The sequence below is a fragment of the Cyprinus carpio genome, chromosome A25, assembly GCF_018340385.1.
Source record: "Cyprinus carpio isolate SPL01 chromosome A25, ASM1834038v1, whole genome shotgun sequence".
NCBI lineage: Eukaryota > Metazoa > Chordata > Actinopteri > Cypriniformes > Cyprinidae > Cyprinus > Cyprinus carpio.
In genome coordinates, this window is record NC_056596.1 from 20,855,376 (window position 1) to 20,874,038 (window position 18,663).

At 37.6% G+C, this 18,663-nt stretch overlaps 2 protein-coding genes across 2 annotated transcripts; one reads left to right on the plus strand and one right to left on the minus strand.

Moving 5' to 3' along the window:
* Positions 1-681: 681 nt before the first annotated feature.
* On the plus strand, positions 682-9,699 carry acanb (aggrecan b). Its single transcript, XM_042715862.1, has 18 exons — positions 682-983; positions 3,351-3,433; positions 3,512-3,895; positions 3,991-4,165; positions 4,373-4,500; positions 4,590-4,883; positions 5,119-5,409; positions 5,630-5,813; positions 5,935-6,062; positions 6,145-6,438; positions 6,544-6,639; positions 6,738-7,841; positions 7,944-8,057; positions 8,461-8,619; positions 8,705-8,787; positions 8,891-9,035; positions 9,290-9,472; positions 9,607-9,699. Exons 2-18 carry the CDS (start codon positions 3,358-3,360, stop codon positions 9,690-9,692), a joined length of 3,924 nt encoding a protein of 1,307 aa, XP_042571796.1. The 5' UTR covers positions 682-983; positions 3,351-3,357; the 3' UTR covers positions 9,693-9,699.
* Positions 9,700-12,405: 2,706 nt separating this feature from the next.
* On the minus strand, positions 12,406-15,909 carry LOC109050632 (hyaluronan and proteoglycan link protein 3-like). Its single transcript, XM_042715863.1, has 5 exons — positions 15,841-15,909; positions 15,266-15,429; positions 14,445-14,807; positions 13,896-14,198; positions 12,406-13,465 (listed from the first exon to the last, which is right to left on the minus strand). Exons 2-5 carry the CDS (start codon positions 15,384-15,386, stop codon positions 13,179-13,181), a joined length of 1,074 nt encoding a protein of 357 aa, XP_042571797.1. The 5' UTR covers positions 15,387-15,429; positions 15,841-15,909; the 3' UTR covers positions 12,406-13,178.
* Positions 15,910-18,663: the final 2,754 nt, after the last annotated feature.

Sequence of the window (18,663 nt, forward strand, 5' to 3'; positions counted from 1 at the left end):
TTTTGCAAGATCCACCAGTGTCTCTAAATATACCACACAAAAGGGCCACAATAGAGCTATAAAACCTGTACTAAACAGGAAACTGAAGCACAGACCGATGTTTCCACACAACTGATGAAGACTAATAAACAATGCACATTTTATGATATTCACTACTCTAACTGTAAACAAACATGAAGCAAGACAGCAATGACCCCTATGACCTCTTCTGGTTTCTTGTGGAGTTAAATTAAAAACCTAATTAAAAAGACCTAGGTAGGAAATATTAGGAATCTAAAATACTGGAATGAAAAATTTATTATGGGTAAGGGAAAACTGGGGTTGGTTGGTACAATTAAAATTTTTTGTTGATTATCTCAGATAAACCAACTAGCTGGAAATAAAAAATGAAATTAAATGAAAATTAATAACCAAGACAGATTCAATGCCAATACATTTTTCCTATTTTTTTTAATATACATATATTATATGCAAATATATATCAAAATATAACAGACTCCCATATCTATTAACTATAATTGATATAATCTCTGTAAATTCTTTTTAATAATATTTTTAGCTGAGAAGTTGTTTATACTCACTTTTTGAGCTTTTAATGTATTTATAGAATCAATGATTGCGGGTAAAGAGGAATTTTTTTTTAAACTTTTTTGTGACAGCACCTTATTATAGCCCAGAACCGAATCATGTGTCAATCAGCCCCTACAACTTATCAAGCCCAGTCTAACGTTGTGATTTGAACATTCAAAATGCCACTCAGTGGCACTCAATAGCTCTCTGCCTCCCCTTTTCTGTTTCTCTCTCCTGCTCACTTTGCTAAACTTGTGCCCAATTTGAATTAGATCCCTTTCTGCTCCTGACTCAAACAGGGAAGGCAAGCAGTCTAAAAACACCGGATTTTAGACATTTCCCAACCGACAGATTAATGCAAGACACAAGGACATTGCAAAAAACAACTAAAACAAGCAAGCATTACTAGTTTGGTAAGTTTTTTTTTTTTTTTTTTATAATAAAAATCATTTATTTATTGTTGTTATAATATAGCTTGAACGCTATTAAATGCATTATTAACTGTATCTATGCACATCATATTTTTATTTATTTGTCTGTTAAGTTTAGAAATATGTTATTCAATGTTATTGGTTTTGTTACATGACTATAATCTATAAGACTATAATAAAATCTATTATTTTTTTTTATATTAATATCAAGTATTTATAAAGCATGTTAATTAGAATCATGAAATAATTCAACAATCAAATTAAACTGGATGCACGGATGGAATGGATATGTTTTATTAATATATTATTATTTAACCAGTATTATACTGGCATGCTTGCCTTTTAATTTGAGTTGGCATCTACTCTTTTCTCATTTTGGGGAAAGTAATTACATTGAAGTTTGGGTAATTTGGGTGTATAAATAAGTGAATGGAAAGGCCTTTGCTTCTTTTTGTATACAATTTCAATGCAATATGAATGTTGCAGTTTATTAATTTGCATTTTAAATATCAGTTATTTTCAAACATTTCATCTTGGGTGTAAAATTCTCCTGATATGGCTGGGCAAGTTGTATCATAGGTACTTACTAAAATGATTGCAAGTGTGCAACTATGGTCGTGAACTATGACCAAATGCATGCCTCCAGATTACATGTAGTATGTCCATGTATTAACATATATACTTTCACCGTACTGTATCACAGTACTAGACTTACTTACCTGCCACTCTGTGTTAAATGTGGACAGTGTTTCTTGTCCTGTGGCTCTCTTGGGGTTTTGGTGATTTAGGGCCTCCTGTGGAATACAGCAGAGTGTTTACATTGGCTTTAACGCAGGTCTGCGTACATGAGCACAGACCACAGCAGAAACAAAGCTCTGCTTATTGGCCTGTGCCTGATGGGAAGAGAACATACCACACTGGTTGAATGGAGATACTGTGGAAGTCCTCTCTCCACCCCGGCTTGACAAGACCAGAATATAACTGTAGACATCAAGTTGCATTTTTTAAACAGCATTTGAAAGGCACATGTGACTGGTCATTTTAAAGAAGGCAGGACACAGTTCACTTATAAGACTAAAACTGAAGCTAGTGGCCAGATATACTTTATAAATATCGTTTATTTTGGTTGTAAAAAAATTGTCATCATTTATACACTGTCAGATATTTATTCTTCTGGACTAGAACGTAATTTTGACTAAATTTGACCTCACACTACCTATTTGCATGTGTGTTGGTGTGTGTGATGTGAAAACATATTTTCTGCAAAGAATCTATTGAAAATAGACAGTATTACATACTAAAAAAAAACTATTTACTTTTTTTATTTATTTAAATTTATTTTTGCAGTGAAAGCATGTTTAAGCTCTCATTTACTTGTATAGGAAGTGGTCTTTTGTTCTTACTTCTGATCCTACTGGCATATAAACCAGTAAAACAGAAGTAAGCAAGGCATTAGAGGTGGGAGATAAAAAGTTACTTCAGAGCCGTGCCAGGATGGAGGTCTCCTACAGTCACTCAGTGCATTTAAAACAGCTTGATTCAGAAAACCTGAGCAATAGCCAAAAGGGAAAAAATTAAGCAAAGTAGTGAATGATGCACTGTACTCATTATCAAACTGAACTTTAGCATTTATAAATCATAGAGGGAAATATAATTTTTTTTCCCCAGCAGATTTCTCAGTAACCACTAATTAAAATTCAACTTACCAAGCGAGAACATTTCCTGTGGCTCAAACTGTGAACTATTCTTCTTTAGAGACAGACAGAGAGAAAAAGAGTGAATTAATGACGTCATGTTTCCAATCTATTCCAAATTTCCACCAGGAGTACAGTAGCTCAGCCAGGCTGTGTAAAGCCTTGGAAACAGGAAGAAAATCCCTCTGGAATGGCTTGAGTGATTTGCTCAGTCCAGTGTGCCCTATATTCTACACCTTTAGGAGTACAACAGCTTGGTACTGGAGCAGTAGTCTTAAAGGGACATCTGTGTACCTTTTTTACCCCCCACTCTAAGTTTCTAATATGCACTTTTTAGGGGTATTAGAAACAAAGTTGTGCACTTTTATGTGTTTTGGGGGAAGTGTGGCTTTGCAGAGTGATTATGCCGGAAGGGTGGGATCTTGCTTTCAAAGCTAGCTTGCTATTGCTAGCCTTTCCAAAATCGCCCACCCTACCTTGTACTATCTCAGTGACAACCCCTAAAAGTACAATTGCATATTTTTTTCTGACAGACTATCTTGTTTAAGCAGCTTAGGCTTTAGTTCACTGCATCACTGTTGAATATTGGTCAAATTTGTGTGGTACTATATATATAATAATGTAAAGCATCCACTCTTATTCTATATTTCCTAAGGTGAAACATGTCTTTAATTTGGCTCCTGCTGTATGCATGCATCCATGCCATTTCTGGCATGATCTTTTTCGGGGATATGGCTGGTAGGTGAACTTTTTATATTGCCAAGTTTTACTGCTTTTAAGTGAAAAAGCATTTCAAAATAACATTATGTTTTACAGATCAGGACAGCACCCTTAGTGTGAGCATCCCTGTGGAACAGCCACTGCATCCCCTATTAGGGGAAAGCATGGTCATACCTTGCTACTTTCAGGACAACACTGTCCAGGACCCTGGCGCCCAAACCACTGCCCCACTGTCCCACCTTATTAAATGGACCTACATCTACAAGGGCAGTATATCTCTTATTCTCGTTGCAAGTGGGGGCCTGGTGCAGGTTGAGACAGACTACATGGACCGGGTTCATATGATAAACTACCCCATGGTGCCAACTGACGCAACCATTGAGATCTCAGAACTCCACTCCAGTGACTCTGGCACCTACCGCTGTGAGGTCTTGCAGGGGATTGAAGATAACTATGATTCTGTAGAAATGCAAGTTCAAGGTAACGCACACATCTGTTCAGACAAAAAAATCACAATCATTAAACATATAAATAACTGAAAGGGAGAATTAAATAAATGGGTCAAATCTTTACAGGCATTGTGTTTCACTACCGAGCAATATCTACCCGATATACTTTGACATTTGAGATGGCAAAGGCAGCCTGCATTCAGAACAGTGCTGTTATTGCAACTCCTGCACAGTTGCAAGCTGCCTATGATGATGGATACCATCAATGTGATGCTGGTTGGCTTTCAGACCAAACTGTGAGGTAATGTGAAAAGGTCAATGTCTAATGGAAACAATATTAATATATTTATAAACATTTAGTAATGTTTTATATATATATATATATATATATATATATATATATATATATATATATATATATATATATATATATATATGCAGTAATGTTGTTAATAAACATTTAGTAAATTACTAAAGTAAATTAATAATTCTATACAATTCTCCAAAGGTATCCCATTCATGAGCCAAGGGAGCCCTGCTTTGGAGACAAAGAAAATTTCCCAGGGGTACGAACATATGGAGTCAGAGACATCAATGAGACCTATGACGTGTACTGTTTTGCAGAGAAAATGTCAGGTACTTCAGGCATTGTTTCCAAATTGTAATGTAACCAAATGGTGCATTTTTGCTGTGTTTTTACTTTATGGATTCTCCTCATCACCCAGGCAGTGTGTTCTACTCTCTGTCTGTGGAGAAGTTCACCTTTGCAGAGGCTGAAGACCAGTGTGCAAAGTTGGGAGCCCAATTGGCCACCACAGGGCAACTCTATCTAGCATGGAAGGCTGGCATGGATGTGTGCAATGCTGGTTGGCTAGCAGACAGGAGTGTGCGGTACCCCATTAACATAGCTCGACCCCAGTGTGGTGGGGGGCTTTTGGGAGTGCGAACAGTTTACCTGTTTCCTAATCAGACTGGTTATCCATACCCAGATTCCCACTATGATGCAATATGTTATGTAGGTAAGCACAGAGAATGTAATTCATAATTTTTGTACTTTGTTTGCTAAATCACTTCACATTTACACACCTCAGAACAATCATATCATAATGTCACTTAAAAACAGAAACTCAAAATGGAAAAACTTATTTAATCACCATTTTGTTGTTCCAAACTTTGGCATTCAACAAAGTCTGTGTCCTCTTATGATTCAAAAGACTGTCAATTCTCACAAGCATTTTATTAATTATTTTTCAGAAAAAGAAGATAAGGTTTCGACAAAGACCTCACCATTTCCTGAATTAGACACTACAACGGATTCCATGTTCAGTGTGGCTACAGTCACCTCAAGCCCTTCAGACTATACTGAAGAGATGACCACAGAAGGGGAGGTCCATGGCCAGCTAGTGACAGATGAGCCTCTTAACACCACAAGCATAGAAAGACCTCTACCTCCCAACATAACTGAGGTTGAGGAGGACATCATCAATGTGGCCACAGCTCTGCCTTACCTGGGATATGAGATTCCCATGGACAATGTCACTGCTGGTAAGTAAACTAAACTGGATCCAGTGTATGACATAGCCACTTGAAATTAAAAGCCCACACACCACTGAAGGTAACTGAGCCAAAGTAATTGAACCAAAACAAGGATCTGCAAGAGTTACAGGGACAAAATTAAAGGTGTCTCAACTGATTGTTAAAGCAGATATTAATCCCACATGCAAACAGTAGAGTTTAAATATGGCCAAATCTTTCCTCACCCTAGAAACTAAGGGAGTGGTATTCCACTATCGTGCTCACTCCAGGCGCTATGCTTACACCTTTGAGGAAGCACAAGTGGCATGTCAGAAGCTGGGAGCAATCATAGCCACCCCTGAGCTTCTTCAGTCTGCTTATGAAACTGGCCTTCATCAATGCAGTGCAGGTTGGCTACATGACCAGACTGTAAGGTAAACTTATTTTCTTTTACAAAGTTTATGTTTCTAACAGCATTTGTTTTTATGTTGAATTAACTGGAATCCTGAATCAAATATTGTTGACACCTTATATAGCATTCAACACCATTTTCAGGTATCCAATTGTGCATCCACAAAAGAACTGCTCTGGAGATCAGGAGGCCCTTTCTGGCAATCGTTCTTACAATGTTAGGCCTGCACATGAGCGGTACGATGTGTACTGTTACATGGACCAGATAAAGGGTGAGTACAAAATAATTCATGACATAACGATAAACACTTATTTAATCATCTATGATCTCACTGTTTGGTCTCTGTCCCTTAGGGGAGATCTTCCATGTGAGTTCATTAGAAGGCTTCACCTATTATGAAGCTGTTGACCATTGCAGAAAAATGGGTTCTACACTTGCCTCAACTGGAGAACTCTATGCCGCATGGAATCAGGGTTTCCACAAGTGCAGTCCCGGCTGGCTCTCTGATCGCAGTGTCCGCTATCCTGTCCGCAATCCAGGCTTTGATTGTGGTGAAAACGAGACAGGAGTGCACACTATTTATGCACAACCAAATCAAACAGGCTTCCCGAACCCATACTCCAGATATGATGCATACTGCATCAAAGGTATAGAACCTTTTAAGAACCTTTGTATAGAACCTTTGTATTTATGAGTTTGCGATGAAAGGCAAGAATGGATGTTGATCTTAGAGATTATTGTTTATTTTTCAGCAAATCTGTCTATGCTGCTTGATGAAGATATGTTGAATGCTACAAGGACGGGGATGGGTCTTAACATGACAGACATAACAGAGCTGCTTAGACCTGGTATGAGATACGTTGGATATTGCCACTTGCTACTGCTAATCTTTACAGCATTACTGTCTTATTTTAAGCATGCCAACTTTCTGTGATGTGTGTTACAGTTCATCCAGTTGTTCCTCCCTTGTTTGTGGACCGATCTGGATCTGGATCTGGATCTGGATCAGGCTCAGGCTCAGTATCAGGTGATCATGATTCCAGTTCCGGGTACATGTCAGGGAGTGGCATACCCAGTGGGAGCATATCCAGTTCTGGCCAAAGTGGTGATGGATCAGGTCACCTTGTGAGGTACCAAGAAGGTGCAGATACAATCATGTGGCAGACTTCTGCCTCAGGCAGTGCTTTGGAGGTAAGAGAAGGTAGTGGCAGTGGCAGTGGTGTTATCATTACTTCAGGAATAGAATCAGGGGACCAAGAATCTGGAGAAGAGTCTGGACTCTTTCATGAACAAAGTGGAGCTAGTGGCCTTCCATCGGGACTTAGCAGTGGAATTAGTGGTTCAGGAACAAGTGGATTCTTCAGTGGTGTTGAATCAAGTGGATCACGCTTCTTTGGTGTGTCATTTATAAACACAGAAATTATTGATCTGACTGCAAGACCTTCTGGAGAACAGGAATTGTCTGGTGTTTCTCCATTTGACTTGACTGATGTTAGTGGTTTCGGCTCTGCTCCTGGATCTGGCTCTGCCTCTGGATTTGGATCTGGCACCATCAATGACTTTGGATCTGGCTCTGCCATTGGCTTTGGATCTGGCTCTATCTCTGGCTTTGGATATGGGTCTGCTTCTGGAGCTTCAGTTTATCCCAGTCATCCTTCAGGTGAGGTATCTGGCCTCATTCATAGTCAAGATGAAAAGATTATCATTCTAACGGACGATGAGGTCGACTTGACATTTAGGCCTACAATCGGAACAGAACAGGGTCGTGGATCACTAGAGATCAGTGGAGAGGGCAGTAGTCAAGAACATTATGCTGAGGACCTCTCCATATCTCTTTCTAATAGTACTTTATATAAAGATTATTGGAGTGCCAATGAAACCGTAGATCTCATACCAGAAAGATATGAGCAACTTAATGTCATCACAGATGAATTTGATGTGACTGATCAGTCACCACTGATCACAACACCACCCACAACCTCTATATTCACAACTTCTTCAGCTTCACTACAGACACCAAAAGCTATGGAGGAGCCATCTATTACTGATGGTAATAACTGAACAAAACTTTAATTTTGATGTTATTCAACTGGTGTACAACAACATACTTTTTAGATTTTTTAATTGAGATGAACATGTCTGTCTTGGGCAGCTTCTGCTAACCCCTGTGATCCAAACCCCTGTGGTCAAGGTTTATGCTCTCTACAAGATGGCATTACAGTATGTCAGTGTCATTCAGGATTCAGCGGGGAAAACTGCTCAACACGTAAGTGAAAAGTCATAGAATGAGCATTTTAAAAATAACTGAACACAAACATACCATCATGCTGTGTATTTATTGTGACTGAAGGACAGTTTTAACCACCATTGTCTTACTGCCTTGTTACTTCCTACCAGCAAGTAAGGGTATTATCAAACTGGACTTCACAGGGTTTTTGATTTTCTTATATGAAATTATAAACAGTAGGGCGCACATATGAATGATGATTTATTAGGTCATTTGAAAAGTACACAGATATACCCTGCTCAGTGTGTAGGGAGCAAACTGCATAGGGACCCTGTGAATTAGAATGCAGCCTGTAGGTCTTGTTAGTCTTCTGTAACTAGCCACCCCTTAAAGAACACATAATAAAAACTAGTAAAATTCATTGTCTCTTTTGTGTTATCAGCGGTACAGGGATGTTCTGAGGGGTGGATGGAGTTCATGGGTAGCTGTTATATCCATTTTGATGAGCGTGAGACCTGGACCAGTGCTGAGCAGCACTGTCAAGAGCTAAACTCTCACCTGGTTAGCATATCCTCCCAAGAAGAACAAGAATTTGTAAAAAGTGAGTTTAATCTGATTTCTAATAAAATACATATAGCTGCTTGTTTATCTAAATAAAAGTGCTTATACTTTTCAAAACCACCTAGCTCAAGTTCACGACTATCAGTGGATTGGACTAAGTGACAAGGATGTGCAAAATCAGTTTCGTTGGACAGATGGAAGCCCTTTGGTGAGACAACCTTCCTCTGCTTTCCAAATCAAATTAAGACATTACTTCTTACTGAAGCATCTGCAATATGTCATTATTTAAACCAGTGCTACTTTCTCTACAGGAATATGAAAACTGGAGACACAATCAGCCAGACAATTACTTCAGCACAGGAGAAGACTGTGTTGTTATAATGTGGCATGAGGATGGCCAGTGGAATGATGTACCCTGCAACTATCATCTTCCTTTTACTTGCAAGAGTGGACCTGGTAAGAAGAGGTGACAGACATTAACTTCAGCACCAAGTCAGTCCTACCCAATTAGCAAAGTGAGCTATTAGCCTAACACAATAGCTATTTAATTTATTGTGTTATTTTACTGTAATTATAGCGCAGCTGCATCAAGCAACTTTGGTCTAATTACCAATGGACAATGAATATTGTAAATTTAAAGGAACTACTATTTCCTTGTTTTAATGAAGAGAAGTGTTTTTTGCTATTTTGTTTGACTCTTTTTACTGTAGTCACATGTTCATCACCTCCTGAAGTGAAGAATGCCAGGATATTAGGCAACAGCAAAAATCGCTACCCTGTTAATTCCATCATTCGATACCATTGTGACAGTGGATTCACACAGCGCCACCTTTCAGTGGTGCGTTGCTTACCTGACGGTCAGTGGCAGGAGCCTAAAGTGGAATGTATAGGAGGTAAGCATATGCCACTCACACTAGAGGACAAAGACAAAGGACAAGTTACTATGTTATGCTACATAGAGTAAAGTAAAGTTTCAACTTCAAAGTCAACAAAAGTTTTGTGTCAATGTTATTACCTCCCTCAACAGGCAAAACAATCGACAGGCTCTGGAAAAGATCCCTCAAGAAACATCCTAAAGCAGTCAGTAGTCGGACGTGGACAAAGGTCCTCTAAACAAGACTAAAAACACACCTAAAAACATCCAGAGGACTGTTATTAATAAAGATCATCTGTACAGAAGCTTTGTTTACCCCCCAAAAAAATTTCAAAGACAAGGAAAGAACTTATGTAATGACAAATTTTACTTAGTCCATCTGGCTGATTGGTTTACGTGCTACTCAGAGCTCTGTTTTGGGGGAAAGAGAGATATCTGGGTTTATTTCAATTTATTTAAATAGGATTTTATTTCTCATGCTTTTTAGTATGTTACTTCTGGGCCACAAGAGATAATACAATCTAAAAAGAATAGACTAAATTGCACAGAACGCCCTTTGAGGTTTCACTTGAATTATTACATAAGCACCACTTAGTCCCTAAAATAAAAGCAAAGCACAGGAATTTACTTTACCATTAGTGAAAGTATTTAAATGTTTCCTCCAGGCCACAAAGTGATGCTAATGCTTACTTGTGTGAACATTTTCCCACTTTCCCACTAACAATTTGCACAATCCTAAACTATGATCTGTGGCTATGTTCGGAATGGAATACTAGCTTACTACTTACTGAATTAAAAAAATGAGTGTCGCCAATAAAATTAGCATATTCTGCACAGTATACTTACTACATACTGCAGCAATAGTATAGGTTGTGTAGAATTATACGAACATAGCCTCTAGAATCCCCCAAAGCCCCCCTCCCAATTTGCATAACCCTATTTCGTACTAAATGTACTTCAATGATGATTGGAAAATGCACATTTTTGAATACAATAACACTATCGGGACATTTTTTCATGTTTAGTATTGTCACATGCTGTTTGCATTTGAATGTGTTATTATAAAGCTCCATAATTACCTTAACTTTAAGGTTCATACATTTACATGTGGCTGCATTGGCCTTGCATTCCTTTTTATTTTTTTCTACAATTTAGGCAATATTAGCCCAACAATCACAGAAATATATATATATATATATATATATAAGGTGCCAGAAATAAAAAAATCCCTAACATACAAACATATATATATATATATATATATATAAGGTGCCAGAAATAGGGTATGCCTACCATCCTGGAACCTTTGGCATACCATTTTCAGCATATTATGTTTTGGGATGTAAAAAAATCCTTATCTGAGATACTATTTAGGGCAGACAGTATGCGAAGTGGGACAACGTCCAAAAACAACTGTGTATTAGATAGCACAAAGGTAATATTGTCTGTGTACCTCTGGATAACACTAAAGTTCAGCACAAGAAAAAAGGCTTTAATGACCACAGCTGGACACAATTACATTTAAGTACATGAGTCTTTCATATAATTTAATTAAGATGTATCTTTTTTTAATGTTTTGTTGTGGTGTAAATGTCTTGTTGTATCTCTGTGAAACTGTGAAAGATAAATTCCCCAGCTTTTTACTTCCGATTCTAGGTCAACTGGCATAGCATACAAATTGTTTACTCAGATTAGAATGATTTATTAATTTATTAATTCACTAGCTCATGATTTGGCTTGACCTCCATAACAGACCTTAAGATCTAATATAACCTACACTGTGTTCACTTTTCTGGGAAACAAACCTACCAATGACTTGCTTGTAGTTCTTTCTCCATAACACACACACAACCACACACACACTTGACATTTAAGTGCCCCCCCCCCAACACACACACACAACCACACACACACACACACACACACACACTTGACATTTAAGTGGTTGTATGGTGAGTTTATGTGAGAGAAAAAGAAAAAATGTTAAGGGAAACTTATGCTTGGAACTTCTATTTAGTCAATATACAGTACAAACAGTAATTTTACCCCAAATTATCATAGGGATTATGTTTAATGTTTACTCTATCCAGGGTTCCCACAATCTGACCAATCCATTTCCATAACTTGTCCATGAGATTTTCAATTATTTGTAAATTGTGATTAACGAACTAGACAGAGATTCTGTGGAGACTGAACAAACAATGGCAAAATCAACACAAATTTGTGGCATCTGCAACAAATGATGCAATACTTTTTGGGGCCACTGTATGTATTTACACTGTATACAGAGTCTTTAATGTACTACATACATAGGATCAAGCATATATTGTCCAGAGACAGGTCAAAACAGGACAGTTTCATGTGAACATGACCCAACATTACTCAACATCCAAGACCTCAATTACACGGGCAAACAAATCAGTGCCTACTTCATGACATTTTCTCAAGGGAAAAGAAAAACCTAAAAGCTCATGAATATACCTCTCTTACCCAACACTGTGCATCTTTATGTGCAGTTAGCAGAGTGAAAATGCCAGGCTGAGGAACACTGCTGTCTTTTTATGCGCTACTACTCCTCCCCCGCCTAAAATCCATGTTTAGGAAGCAGGTGTAAATATGGTACATCTTTGACGCCAAAGGATCATGAAATCCTGTGGAAAGGGTGGCTTAATCATATCCCCCTTCCCCCCATAACTGGCTTAATACTAAAGATAAACCGGCTTAAAGGATGCTGGATTGCTCTTGAACCCAGTGTTGTTGTTGCTTTACTTCTTTGACGCGGGACCCCGCTGACTCAGTTTGGCGCGCCCCCTGCTGGTCAGGATAAGAAACGCACCTGAAAGTCATAATTATCCTATATGGACGGGACAAGGCTGACTTGTTTCAAAAACACAAACAGGCATTGTCTAGGTGATTTAGTGGGCGGTCTGAACATTTGAAATTACTGAAGTAAACACATACAGAATTGTTGTAGGAAAAAACTATTTATTGAAATGAAATCTGGCTTTTTGAATGATGTCTCAGATAATATTAAGAAGTCATGCATACAAATAATATACCAGCAGATGCCACCGACTAATTGATTATTTGCATTAAAATGCTACATAATACAAGCAATCAGATCATAAAAGTCTTTTAAAAATGACCCACCACCAATTTCAGTCTTTAGCCCTAAACAAAAAAAAAACATTGTAGAACTGTAAATGCTGTATAAAATGTGATGACCACACAAAGTTAGTTTAAACCTTCATTTTTTTTAAGTTTTAAAGTGTAAATATCCAAATTAGCACTTGAAATTTAATTTTCCAACACATTAGAACATTTAAAGGCAACTTTAGACAGCTGAGTTAAGGCTGCTCTGTGCCTACTCAAAATTTTGTGTGAAGAAATAATGTTGCATAAAAGCCAGACTAAATTAAGCCAGCTCTAACCCACCACTGCCTCTAATATCAAAACACAGTTGTATTTGCTGTGTAAATGCATTCATGCAACCTCTGAACAGCATTAAACAGTTTGTGTAAAGACACCTAAATGCCACTTCAGAAGCACCTCTGTGCCGCCTTTGCAGTGTAAATTTGGTAGGAATTCAAGGACATTTCAAATCAAATCAAGACACAATAAAAGACACGTTATTACGAATTGAATATCAGTAGTGTAGTAGAAAGAAGTACTGTTCACTGCGGTTTTTACAGAAGTATTTATACATTTGAAATAAATTGTACATTTTACCAGTGGGCTTTGTAGCAATATACGCCATGTTTCAAATGTTTCGGAGGAAAGCCAAAGCTGCGCACCCCTGGTTCTGATGCCCCACAGTTCATCCTGGGTTGGATGATTGGGTAACGTACGCTACCGTCAGCCAACCAGCCCGCATCACACTGGTCCAATCCCACAAACCTCCAGGCTGCGTATAACTGGCCAACTTTAGCAATACGGCCTCCGTCATTCTGACAGGCCTCCGCTGCCTCTGTGAAATTTAGTTTGATGGGATGCTGCAAGAAGTAGACCTCTCCTGACATTGAAGAAAGACATAAGATAACTTGTCGCATCATATTACTTGAATTGAAAATAAATGTGACTTAATCTCAGAAATGAATTCCAATAATTGATCCAACAAAAAAAAATATAACTGCCACATCAAGGCAAACAGCTTTAAAACATATGCATGACTGATTAAAACAAGGAAGAAGGCCATTTTTAATCCTTGTTGGCAGGTTCATCCCACTTGTCATCCTCAACTTAGATTTTTAAAATAGGAACATTTTGCAGAATTTTCCAGCAATTGCAGCCACATGTACTGTATCCTGAGTCGAAATTACCATTAATTCAAAACAGTAAATAATTCTCTGACAAAATTTCACATAAACAAACCAGCGTAAGCCAGGACTGGATGAAGTTATATGAGGGTATATTTAAAACTCCACTTAAACAAACATTATTACCTTTAATGGATGAAGTGAAGCAGAAGGGCATCAACCGGTCCAGACTTTTGTTTCGAGCGCCGTAGCTCCGTACACCAGGTGCCAGGTCGGTGCCACCACAAGCCTCTCGTGGCACTACGATGGGATATTGTGCTGTCCCATCAATAAGCCACCCAGCGTTACACCAGTCTAACCCTTCCTCCCAAGAAGCGTAGAGCTGCTCAAAGGTAGCCAGCTGTGCATCCTGTTTCTCACATGCCTCCTTAGCCTCATGAAAGGTCATCAGATAGCGCCCCCTAGAGGAGTGATAGGGGAACACCACACCTGTGGAGAACAAGAGCACAAAACACCACTGAATAAACATAAGATCAACTAAATTTTAAGATAAAAAGATAATTACATATAATTAGAAAATTAAAGATAAGTAGGATTTGCCAGTATGTTTGGGGATCAATTACACAATAAATAAATACAGTACAAATATACTCCAGTATAATGGAGTTGTTAATAGCAGTTAGAAAATAAACTAATAATATATATTTTATAATACAATATTAATACAATAAGCACCTCGAAACTTAAGATGCACTGTCACGCTCTCGTCCTCGAGACCATCAATTATTTCACACCGGTAGCGCCCGGTATCGTCGGACTGTAGTGGGTTGATGACGAGGGACACATCGCCCGGGGCGCTTCGGCGGAGCCGCACGCGTCCTTTAAAGTCTCCGTAACTCCGGTGACGCGTGCCGATGGCCACCATGACGTCACGCTCCCGCCCGTACGGGTTGCCGAACCACTTGACCCGTGTCAAGCGGGGCTCGCTGAGCGCCGGCTCGTAGCGGTAATGACAGGGCAGTGTGACGTTACTCCCCTGAACAGCCGACACTAACGTTTCAGGAGACTCAACGTGAAGACGGATCTTGTGGAAGTATACTAAAAAAGACCATTAAGTAAGTAAATAAATGAATAAATAAAATATTCCAAAAGAGAAAGAAACTATCTATTATTTGATTTACTTTTTGTTTGATTTGTGGTGGACTGGGGGGGGTACTGCAAAAGGCAAAAAGGCTAGCTTTGAAATAGCACAGATTTTGGTGATGTCTTAAACATCCTTTAGTGTATATTTAAAAACTATATTATTATATATTATTACTAGGCTATAAAACATATACTATATAAGCCTAAACTATATAATTCCCACTGAGTTTATAACAAATCAAATATCCTTGTTCAGGAATTTTAAATAATTAAAATATAAATAAATTAAAATGCAAAACCCAATATTCAATGAAAAGTGATAAAAGTACATGTCATATAGCCCATCAGAAAGCTAGTATTTGGTTGCTGGTTTGTTATTTTGCACACATGAGTAACTCATAAATGAAACATACTCTCCCCATTGCCATTTCCATTAATTATATCCTGATAATAATAGCCATTGGAGAATCGCTGGTCACCGCTTCCGAGGACCAGGTGCATTAAAAGCACCAGCAGATGGCGTAAAATCCTCATATTCACGGTGACTCCCTGTATCCCACTGCTTTCCAACAGTGTCCTTGAATTTTAGACACCCAAGACGTGTAAAGATCAGCAAGCAGTTTTCAGCAAACAAATCGAAACGCAACATAGCACTCAATATAAACTCAGTGCTCAGCACTTTTGAAATCTGATTTATTTTAAAAAATTGTTTGATTTGCTCGCCATAAAGGAGATAATAATCAGATATTTACTTCAAGAACTGCAGGAAGTTGCTGGTTAAGCGACTGAAGAAGCAAAAGTCAACTAGCTATACAACTGAATTAGGCCACATAACAAGTAGTTTTACGACAATAGTAAAATGTAGCCTAAGTAATAAAAAATTATCAAATTGATAGCGTTTGTTGTTGTTGCATTATTTTGTAGCATCAAAAGAATCTGCTAACATGCACATTTCATTAAATAATAAAGCATTAAACGCAATACTTACCAATGTAAAATACTTTCTCAGGCTCCTTTTGCTACAACTACTCTGCTCATCGTCCGAGGTGAGGAATAAGCTAGCTAGCTCTCCGCTCCCTCTCCTCTCTGTGTGGTGTGTGTGTGTAATAATATGGTGGGGCATGTGAGGTGACGTCACTCAGCCATCTCTTTTGAAGTTTCTCCAGCTCGCGAACAATAATAATGTGGGGTCTACAAAGCAGTCGAGGGCTGCCGTCCATCAGCACGGTATAATTTTACAGCATAAGGTGTGTTGAAGTAATTTCCCAAAACTCAACTGAAGCTTTGTTCCCCGATGCCAGCGGAGAATATATTACACCCAGGTCTCTTGTTACGCGGGTTTGTCACAAAAAACAACAACAACAATTCTTTATGGCCTCAGAGGCTGCCTGGCCTAATAACACAGTTGGTAATAATAGATTGTCACCATACCGATTTTTCTTTAACATTCCGAATGCACAGTGTTATAAATTATGCCCTTTTAGGTGGAAAACAAGCTCTAAAATCTGTACAATAAAAATATTTTGTAATGTAATAATGTGTAATAGTATGCCCAAAAAATTATCACTGCATATGAAAATTACAACACCAGAAACATAACTGTTGACCTTTGACCGAAGTCTCAAAAAGATTACTATGGGAAAGTCAGTGGTTGAAAATTTCTCTTCTGAGCAAAAAAAAACCCCAAAGTGTGCTAATTTTTCCAAAGTCAGTAGCACCGAGGCAAAGTATCCATAGCCTTGCAGATGTGAAATTTTTCCTATATATAGTGTTCCATCTTTTATCTCTCCCCCAAAATTCTGACCTTTTCTCTCCTTGCTATTTAGTGATACAGCTGATGTTAGATCTAAAGCGCAATATTTAAGGAGGAAAAAGACTGTTAGTTGGCCTTTGAAGGGGCCAAAATGGTTGTACTGACAGCATCACTCAGTATTATGACCCCAAAATGTTGCCACACTGCACCACCCTTTCCACCACCCTTTCTCTTTCACAGTCACATTTTACTTTTGTGCAGCAAAAGTTTTCTCAGGCTAAATCCAGTCATTTCAATAGAAATCGACACACTTTGAAAGTAACTTCTATGTGAGCTGTATTTCATACATCACTACATTATGGACACTTTAAAAGATGAGGGTGAGCAGATGTACATCGCCTCTCTCACAGATGCTCACAACATTGGCGACGCATTTGAAGATTCCCGTCAATTTAGTCCCCACAGCCCCCAAGATGAAAGCCATCCGCCTTAGCAAGGAACGCCAAGGCCCTTTTGAATAGCTGTGGGCTTCACAGAAGCATGATTTTGGCAGCTATCATTTGGAAGAACATTGTACTCTAATTGTTAGCCCAAAATGAATGGGTTCCAAAATGGGCTGGATGTAAATGTTTTTAGATTCTCACTGACGCACTTGGCAGTAGTTACTACAGCCTGCCTGAGAAAATATGACAACAGATAAAGTGTTAAATGTTAATTAGCTGCACTGATGCATTCTCCAAAAAAAAAACTCTGAATATAATTCATCCTTGTTGAATGAAAATAGTAATTTTCTTTAAATAAAAATAAAAATAAATATACAAAAAAAGTACTTAGCCTACCCCCCCCCCCCCAACTTCTGAACAGTACTGAATCTATATCAAATGTTTTTTTTTTTTTTCACACATGTACAGCATCAGTATTATTTTTATTTTTTTAAAGGGGTGTTTCTTTTTTCAAGATTGTGTTCCCTATAATAACTGCACTGAAAGCCCTTGAACAATATATGTAAGTGCTTCCAAACATCTTCTGAATGACCATATGTGTGTGAATGAAGGAATTCAGCCACACAGTTTTGTGAGTTTTTTGATTGATTTATTTTGGCAGTTTCCATCAAAACAAGCTTCCAGTGAAACTCTAGTAATACTTTTTGGTTTGTACTGGAAGATTTTGACAGCGAGGGTGAATTTTACAAATGTTGACCCAGTTTACAACCCTTCATAAACTTGTCAAGCAATGAGGCGAATGAAGCGAGATTTCCTTTGTATAGATGTTATTAGAAAGCAAAGAAATGTTGCTTCTGACAAAAATATTTGCTATAATACATCATCCAAAATAGCCTTGTTTTTTCCAGAAAAGAATCCTTCCTGGCTTTGCCCATCAGGTGCTGCTGTTCCCATGCCATTCTTTCGACTATCACTTGATTCTCTCCTGCCTTCCTGCTCTTGAATCTCTATAACAACGAGCACCTGTATATTAGTGTGTTCCAGTCAATCAGAACTGAAAGGAGTTATATATAGGGACAAATAAATAAATACATACAGTACATTAATACATAAGAAATAAAATCCTCAAATATTTTTTTGCAATATACACACTTGAATAATAAAATATTTAAAAATGTATTATTAAAATAAATAATATTTAATATTCTTATTTTAAATATATTTTATTATTTTACATTAAGGTACGAAAAATACATAAACACACACAATAATATAATAAAAAATCATATTTTCATTTTACCCCAAACAATAAAATAAAATAAATTATTTTAATTATTATAAATGAAGTATTATCGACTTATTTTGTATATATTTTCATTACATTATGTGTAATAATAATAATAATTCTTATTCCTATATATAAATAAGATTATTCAATATAAAAATATTAATATTCATTATTTAGTCTTTTTTAGGAAAAGAATGCTTATGATTTCCAATTTGATTAGTTGGGGAAATTTCCTAAGATTTTAACTTTCCTTATCAATAACAGCATACTGTGGAGGATTCATAACAAGACAACATGGCTGATAGGCCATAAGTATCTATTAATATT

Excerpts from the sequence above, each read along its gene's own strand:
- acanb (XM_042715862.1), top strand. The coding sequence starts at position 3,358 with ATGTCTTTAATTTGGCTCCTGCTGTATGCATGCATCCATGCCATTTCT. Across the intron at positions 4,884-5,118 it reads TGATGCAATATGTTATGTAG|AAAAAGAAGATAAGGTTTCG; the intron begins GTAAGCACAGAG and ends ATTATTTTTCAG. Across the intron at positions 9,036-9,289 it reads TACTTGCAAGAGTGGACCTG|TCACATGTTCATCACCTCCT; the intron begins GTAAGAAGAGGT and ends TTTTTACTGTAG.
- LOC109050632 (XM_042715863.1), bottom strand. The coding sequence starts at position 15,386 with ATGAGGATTTTACGCCATCTGCTGGTGCTTTTAATGCACCTGGTCCTC. Across the intron at positions 14,808-15,265 it reads TGGAAATGGCAATGGGGAGA|TATACTTCCACAAGATCCGT; the intron begins GTATGTTTCATT and ends GGTCTTTTTTAG. Across the intron at positions 13,466-13,895 it reads CTTCACTTCATCCATTAAAG|GAGAGGTCTACTTCTTGCAG; the intron begins GTAATAATGTTT and ends CTTCAATGTCAG.